This window comes from Phalaenopsis equestris, unplaced genomic scaffold (assembly GCF_001263595.1).
Source record: "Phalaenopsis equestris unplaced genomic scaffold, ASM126359v1 Scaffold000167, whole genome shotgun sequence".
NCBI lineage: Eukaryota > Viridiplantae > Streptophyta > Magnoliopsida > Asparagales > Orchidaceae > Phalaenopsis > Phalaenopsis equestris.
Genome location: NW_018164609.1, coordinates 2,526 through 11,029, shown reverse-complemented (window position 1 = coordinate 11,029; position 8,504 = coordinate 2,526). Strand labels below are relative to the sequence as shown.

At 33.7% G+C, this 8,504-nt stretch overlaps 1 protein-coding gene across 1 annotated transcript; it reads left to right on the top strand.

Moving 5' to 3' along the window:
- The first annotated feature begins 6,245 nt into the window (after positions 1–6,245).
- LOC110022111 (protein trichome birefringence-like 12) lies at positions 6,246–7,111 on the top strand. The gene is made up of 3 exons (XM_020720912.1): positions 6,246–6,596; positions 6,749–6,816; positions 6,996–7,111. The coding sequence occupies exons 1-3, from the start codon at positions 6,313–6,315 to the stop codon at positions 7,028–7,030; spliced, it is 387 nt and encodes a 128-aa protein (XP_020576571.1). The 5' UTR covers positions 6,246–6,312; the 3' UTR covers positions 7,031–7,111.
- Positions 7,112–8,504: the final 1,393 nt, after the last annotated feature.

Here is an 8,504-nt window from a genome sequence, read left to right as displayed (position 1 = left end):
CCCCCCCCCCCCCCCCCAAAAAATCTTTGAATGATGACTAAAACAGACCAGCCAAAAGACGACTTTGGTTACTTTTTAAGGAGTCAAGTACTAAATCGGCATTTTACATAGTTTAAGAATATTATATTTACCTGCAAATAGTAGAGACAATCATTTTGATCCCATACTTACTATTATGTGAAGAGAATTCACAAAATAAAAAATGTATATTAAATTTACAAATTCAAAATTCTTTGCAGCAAAAACATAATGATGATAATAAATTTGCATAACATTTTTTTACCCAAACAACTTGCTATAAACCTTCATAGGTGATTCTTTTTTTTTAGCAGCATATCCTAGTCAAATTTATACCCTAACAAGATTTTCTGTTCATATTTACCTGCAAATAGTAGAGACAATCATTTTGATCATTTTCTCAGAAAGTTCCATACTTACTATTATGTGAAGAGAATTCACAAAATAAAAAAAAGTATATTAAATTTACAAATTCAAAATTCTTTGCAGCAAAAACATAATGATGATAATAAATTTGCATAACATTTTTTTACCCAAACAACTTGCTATAAACCTTCATAGGTGATTCTTTTTTTTTAGCAGCATATCCTAGTCAAATTTATACCCTAACAAGATTTTCTGTTCATGGCAAGCTTTTTTTTTTTTTTTTTTTTTTTTTTTTGGTTTTGGTTTTAATTTGGATTCTTTATTTTTCTTCTTTAATAAAATTAGTTATTTCAAAAACTGGTAATTATATATATATATATATATATATATTGGATTTTTCCAGCTCTCAAAACAATTAATTATTTCATTGCAAAGTATACTAGGTAGCACTTGCATGTTAAAGAGTGTATAATTATGATTGAGATTGTTTAACCGTTGGCTCAATGAGCAAAGGATTTTGTGCAAAAATTAGTGGTAGTTAAATCCCTAACTCAGTGGTGACTATTTGTGGAAGAGCCAAATTGGAATCAAACCACATAAAAAGAAGTGTTCTTTATTGTTTTATTAGCAATCTATATCCATATTGTAATTGCTTCTAACTCTCCATACTTGGGATAAGATGTAACTATACGTGAGAAACCACTAACACTAATAATAAAAACTAGCAAGAAAATTAGCAGTAGAGAGACAATGAAAAGAAAAGACTAGATCCATTGGGAGAGAACAAATCAATAAGCAAATCAACTAAATGACTATGAGAAAAATTGAGAAACAAACATTCACGTCAAATTCTTGCTGCATATGTTGAAAAAACATAAAAACCAAAATAGGATATTAGGCGAGAGCTAAGCGCATAGTGCTATGATGCAAAGTTGTGTTGCACTTGCACAAGCTTACCCTTCATAAACAAGAGATATGCAGACCATTTGATTGCTTTGTTTGATCGCAAAACAAGTTTTGAAGTGTGCTTCTAATAACATTGGATAAGTACCAATATGACTTTTAAATGGGAGGGGAGAATATTTTAAAGAAAGATCAACAGGGAGAAGTCCAAAGCACAGAAGCTAAGGTCAGATCTAAAAAAAATTGTGAGATGAAGGTTTTGATGAGTAAGGAAGTGGTGATTTCCTTTGACATTTTGGATTGAGGGGAAAAGGCGAAGGGCACTAATTTGGCGGGAATTTTCCCATTTGACAGGATTTTTTTTTTCCTAAATTAAATTATGAAAATATATCAAGTGTATGATACTCAACTAAATATAAATATTTTTCTAGCCTTTTTTACAATAAATATTTCTCTTATTTATAGAGAATATGGTATAACAAATAAAATGATTTTCCCATCTCTCATCATAATAGGGCTCGCAATGACAAATTCTTTATAGACAGTTGTTTGACATTATTGCGCAAAATAAAAAAAATGCATGTAAATTGTATCGTGCATATGCATATCAAATTGGATTCACTATTTGAAAGGGCAATGTCCGTTTTAGGCCAAATTTAACGAATATAAAATCAAATGACTTCTTATACTATAAAAATGATTTTAAAAAGGAGTCTAGCCTCAATAGTTCATCTAAGTTTTAAAAAAACAAACATTAAGGTTGGTTGTCCAACCATTATTTGATATGGTCTTGACGTAGATAACAAATGGAAAATTTTTTAAAATATTAATTTTCATAACCATTCCTGAGCAGAGTCGGGTGACCAACATTTCTTGGGATTAAGTCGAATATCAGTGATATCAACAGAGATGTGCTTAAATTGATGACCGAAGCAAAGAAAAGCTATTGATGCTTTCAACCTTTTTGCCATGAAAGTTGGTGGAGTACATAAATTGGGGTTCTAAAAAAAGTTGCATTCAATTTTATTCAAAATGTGTGATTAGTGAAAAATGTATATCATGACACTCGATTTAATACAACTATTCACAGAAAATGGTAAGTTGCAAACAATATGTTTGCGTGTAACTTCTTAGTTAATGATTTCGGTAGGTTCATGAGATTTTGAGCGATGTCATTTCAAAAATCAAATATTATTACTTCGGTGATGTCGTAATTTTGTATATAAGTTACATGTTGAATAAATATAGCTTAGGTTGTGCAACGTTTTTATGGGTTAACCATTATTGACAGAATGTCCTCATTGGATTAGGTTTTTTTATCTGACAGAATAATTGACTTATTCAAGTGATTATTTAAAACATGTATTTGTATAATAGATGATAAGCATTTATTAACAATATTCACTTATCACGAGCAAGCAATGACGAAAGCTATAGAAGACGCATTTCCTTATATTCATCATACATTATGTCAATAACATATATTAAAAATATTTCTTTTAAGGGTACATTGCTCCACCAACAATAACAAAATAAATGACATGTTTTACACGTGTGTGAATAAATGTGATTCAAAGGAGATGTTCAAATAAACTTGAACTAAGACACTTGATAAATTATCTATTTTACTATTCACCGAAGCTTTGAAGTCGTAATCTTTTTCAATGTTTATTTGGGCTTGAGATTTTGGTGGCAATAAAATATGCACGAATATTATAATTGATGGTTGCAATGAATTTGACAACATGGTTTGTCGAAAATGGCTGATAGCAATGTCATGAGCGGGACTCAGTTGTGAATTTGACAACGAGGCTTCTCGGAGGGGGATGATAGTGGTTTCACCAGCAAGCAGTTGAAGCTTTGCCACAGTTAAGTCCTTGAATAAATAAATAAATAAATAAATAAAACAAAATAAATGTTGATTGTCATATTACTTATGCAAAATAAGATGTCATGTAGCAATTATAAGTAATTAGTAGTTGAAAGTATGTGTTAATGATGCCTCTGAAATAATAAAATATAACATAATTTATTGCACCGATTCCTGCTTTTGACCACCTTAACATTCGTGGTCGAGTGTTAGGTACGCTAAGTGCGCTTAAGTGCGTGCGCTCATAAAACCATATATAAATAAAATGAGAAGAAAAAACATTAATTTGATTGTAAAAATAAGTCAGATGTCTTGATGCATACAAAATGTTCGACGTAATCAAGACAACAAATATGTTCATGTAGCCAAACATTTGTTGTCGCCTTATTTTCTAAGTAGTAATATCCATTTGCTATTTAAAAAAATCATATGTGGCAATCGGCTAATAAGAAAAACTATGCACATATTCAACAAATCTGTACATACCACTTGACATGTTATAGGCGATCGAGGGAAAAATTAAGTTCAACATCAAAAAGTTAATAATAAACTCAACAACAAGATCGAGATACTCCCTTGAAACAAAGCTCAAGAGGTCGCTCTTTATTTGCAGTGAAGTGACATTTGATAATATAGACTTGCCCCAAATTACGCGTTCAACTTTATTGCGAATTCTTCTTATTACAACAAGTTTATCAACAATGAAGGTTGATGATGTTTCACCAATCTTAAAGACCTTCTCATCAACATCCTGATACTTTCATAATTTGTAGGGTCAGGCTATTTTTGTGTTGGTAAGGAGACATCGTTAAGAATTTACTAAATTTTGGTCACGTAGAGGATCATAGCTTCATCGATAAGAATTCGATGTATGTGGTCACATACTCCCCTAACAGTCGAAGGCCGCACCTACATCAGCATACTTGCAGTTAAATCACTATAAAATGACTCGAAGAAAACAAAATAAACATAAAGTTGTCCTGCTAAAAAAGTGCATTGTAAAGTAAATATAATTAACAATGTAGCTTTTAAATTTTTAATAACACAAGACAATAAGTATATACAAGCTGGCGCACACAAGTATCATATAAATTTGGCGATGGTGTGATGTCAGAGGTATTAGAGTGATATTGAAGTGTTTATAAAGTCATATTATGGTGGTATTTGTGTGATATTGAGGTAGTATTTGTTTTGTTTTGTTGAGGTTTTGTGAGAGGATCAATGTTTGTGGTATTGAACTAGCATTTGGGTGATATTGTGTTGGTATAGGGGTAGTATTAGTTTGGTTTTATTGAGATTTTGGGGGTGGTGCAATTTTTGTGGTATTGAGGTGGCAATGACGTGGTATTAGGGCGATATCGAAGTGATATTTGGATGATATTATTGTAGTATTTGTTTGGTCTTTTTGAGATTTTGTGATTGGTGCAGTATTGGTGGTATTAGAGTGCTGATGGTGTATTACATGTGACATTGATATAATATTGAAGGGGTATTGTGGGGGTATCACGGTAGTATTAGTTTGATTTTGTTGAAGTTTTGTGGTGGTGCAATATTGGTGGCATTGAGATGATAATGATATGACATTACACTGTTATTGAAGTGGTATTTAGGGTATATTGGGGCAATATTGATTTGGTCTTATTGAAGTTTGGTGGGCGATGCAATGTTGGTGATATCAGGACAATAATGAAGTTGTATTGGGGTAGTATTGAAGCGTTTTTTGGGGTTTTTGGGACAAGATGTTGATGAGGTGATACTGGGTGGCATTGGGGCAGAGTAGGGTGATATTGGGTATTTTGGGAAAAGATATTGATGAGGTGATATTGAGATAATATTAGAGTGGTATTGTGGTTTTTGGCATAAGGTTGTGTTGGGGTGGTATTGGAGTGATCTTGTGTTTTTTTGTACAATATTAATGGGGTGTTAGCAGGTGGAGTTGGAGTGATATTGAAGTAGTATTGAGGTGGTGTTGAAGTGATATTGCAACAATATTCATGTAGTATTGAAATAAATGAGTATCACTCCAACACCGTTAATGAGGTGGTATTGGATCAATATTCAAGTAATACTGAAGTGGATAAGTAATACCGTTGAGTTATCGTATAGAAGTGGCATTGGAGAGCTATTTTGATTATCTAATGTATTTTCTCACTAATTGAACAAAATCTCATTATCAAATCAAATACAATTTTTTTCGGTGATATATATATTGTTCATAATGCATGAAACAATATCAAGGAACAAATGATGTCAAAAGCTTGATGCTCGATGAATATACTTCATGATGAAGAATGATTTGTACATTAAAACAAATATATACTTATTAAAGATGAAACTCCACTGTCCTTGATTTTGGGAAAAAAATTGCGTACATAAGACGTACGCAAAGCTGGGTACGTCTGTAACTTGCAAACATGTTATAGAGAGGATTTTAGAAGGTTATAATCGCTTTATACCCCATGTAACCTACCTATACCTTCTAGTAAGTTCTGCGTTTCTGTTTTGATATACAGGTAGGTTATAGGGAGGATACATGGGGTATAGCATAGTTATAACCTCCCGAAATCCTTCCTGTAACATGTTTGTAGGATATAGACGTAAGCAGCCCTACGCACGTCTATGTACGCAAAATTTTTCTCTGATTTTACCCTCTCTCACTTCAAATTCTGCATCATGCCAAATTCTTAAAAAAACCTAAATGAATTTAATAGGCGCTCGGCGTTCTCCGTCCCCGTCCCCGTCCCCGTCCCCGTTTGCCGGTTCGCCCTAAAGCTTCGGCTTCGTGGCACGAACACTTGCGATACAGTCGCTAGAGCTAGCTGGGAAGACAACGACGGGATCGCGGCGCACAGAAACCACTGAAAACTCTCATCTTTCTCCTCCGTTCGTGTCGCTTCCAAATCGAGTTAAATCCGGCTCTAAACGTTCTCCTCCTCTTCTCATCATCCTCCCTTCTATCCTCTCCCTTCTCCCTTAAGGTCTCGCCTCCACTCCGCCGACACACCAATACTCTTTGCAGTATCCGCGCAGCTGATCTCACCCGCGGTTTCTGGTCTTACGATCCCCAAGGCAAAAATCACACCAGATCACTGTACGACGCTTCCTGTAAATTTCATCGCAACGCGTGGAATTGTTTTCGCAATGCGAGGGAGAACATGGATGCGATCAACTCTTGGGTATGGATTCCTGAAGGTTATGGTGGGTCGCCGCTGCCGCGGATCGACCCTGCCGCCTTTCTTCATGCAATGAAGGGGCGGCGCATTGGGTTCGTTGGAGATTCACTAAATGAGAATTTTATCGTGGCGTTCCTTTGTGTGCTGAGTTCGGCTGACCCAGGTGCGCGGAAGTGGAAGAGGAAAGGGGCGTGGAGGGGTGGCTACTTCCCCAAGTTTGATTTCACTCTGGCTTACCACCGGGCTGTGCTGCTTGCTAAGTACATGTAAGCATTTGCTTGAAAGTGATTGATAATTTGGGTGAAATTCTGGCTAGTTCTGTATGATGAACTATATACTTATAAACAATCTTGTTGCATTACGTTGGTTCCTCTAATTGCAAACCTTACACTTATTAAAAAATCTCTTTTTTTTTCAGTACATATTGCAAGGGCATGAGTTATGTAATTCTGGGTGTGAAGATATTGTTTTATTGTGCCATATTCTGTAAGTTGCAGTGGAGCTAAGTATTGTTTAGTGTACTAAGGCAGATAGTATAGATGATGCATTTTATAAACATGAGAAAACATTTATACGAAACTGTTGCTAGATCTTTTTTGCACTTATCTGTTAAATAGTTTTGATTTACTTTTACTTATTCATAACTAATTATATAAAGGTGGCAGCCTGTGGAGCAGTTGGATCTTCCGAGCAGAGATAGTTTGAAGGGATTTTACAAGGTGGACGTCGATATTCCAGCTGATGATTGGGCGAATATAACCCAGTTCTATGATGTCTTAATATTCAATACCGGACACTGGTAATAAACATTTCTTATTTACATAAAGAGTAATTTACATTCTTTGAAATATATAGAATCTACGGTATTTTTTGTAACGTTTTCCTATTGCACCTATTTGTGAATACTCGAATGTCTTTTATATGTTACTGGATATGCATAATGTGCATCAAGATGTTTGTGCTCTACTGAAAGACTATTTTGTATTGAAAAATTTGACATAGCAAGTTGCCCCATGATCGATATCAAACAAATAACTTGGTGAGTAACTTAAACCTAGGCATAGTTTTTTATTCCACTAACTAAACATAGATTTTAACAGCACTCATTAAATTGATAAATGGTTTGTTGAACAGGGCTTTGCTAAATAAAAACAGCAAAGTTCAAGAGTAAAACACAATGGAAATTCAGCAGCTAAGCTCAAGATAATGAAATTAATGTTAAATTGGCTTTAGAGTTTATGCAAATTCGTTTGAATCCAAGCGGCGGACACACCACTTAGAAGAAAACCAGGAAATCCTTTACCCTTTTGTATGGCCAATAGGGAGAAATTGTTGGGAACAAAGTAAAATAATCTTCTTACTATTTGATTCTTGCTTAAGTTAAAATATTGCCTTTTAACTCTTTATATTGATAAATTTTTTTTCGATGTACAACAAAGAAATAACTTAAAAAAAGCTGGTCAAATAAAATAAAATATAATTCTATAAAATTAAATTCATATATGTTGATTTTAAGAATTTAGTGGAGTTATTGTATTGTTATGAAAATGAGGTATAGATACCCTTACATGAATCTTAGAATTGGACAGACAATAAAAGGAAAATAACATGAAAGGAAAGATATAACATCTATATCTTTAATTAATCACTTCATAATAATTACTTGGAGATAAATAAAACTTCATAAAATAGGATAAAAAATGATTCAAATCCAAGGAAATAAATATAATCTTCATAACTTCTAACAGTAATACATTATTTTCTAGTATGACTTCTAACGCTCCCATTTAAGTTGAAATATAGTTGACAATCATGTTAAATTTGGATTTAAAAATATCAAACAATGGACGGGGAAGATTTTTGTGAGGTAGAACTTGAAGTTTTCATCATGTATTTTTTAATTAACTCCAAAAGCATTTAGAGATATTTGTAGTTGGCTGAGGTTGTCTCTGTAGGTAAGCGAAAGGCTCTTACAGGTAATGCTGCTGGAAGTAGACATCCTACAGGACTTCTAATTGATTGTGGTTATTAGGGCTGTAAAAGAAGCTCGTTGTTCGCGAACAGCTCGTGTTCGGCTTGCTAAGTAGCTCATGTTCGACTCTTTCGTTAAGTAAACGAGATGAACATGAACAAAATTTTAAATCTCGAATTATAAACGAGCCGAACACGAACAA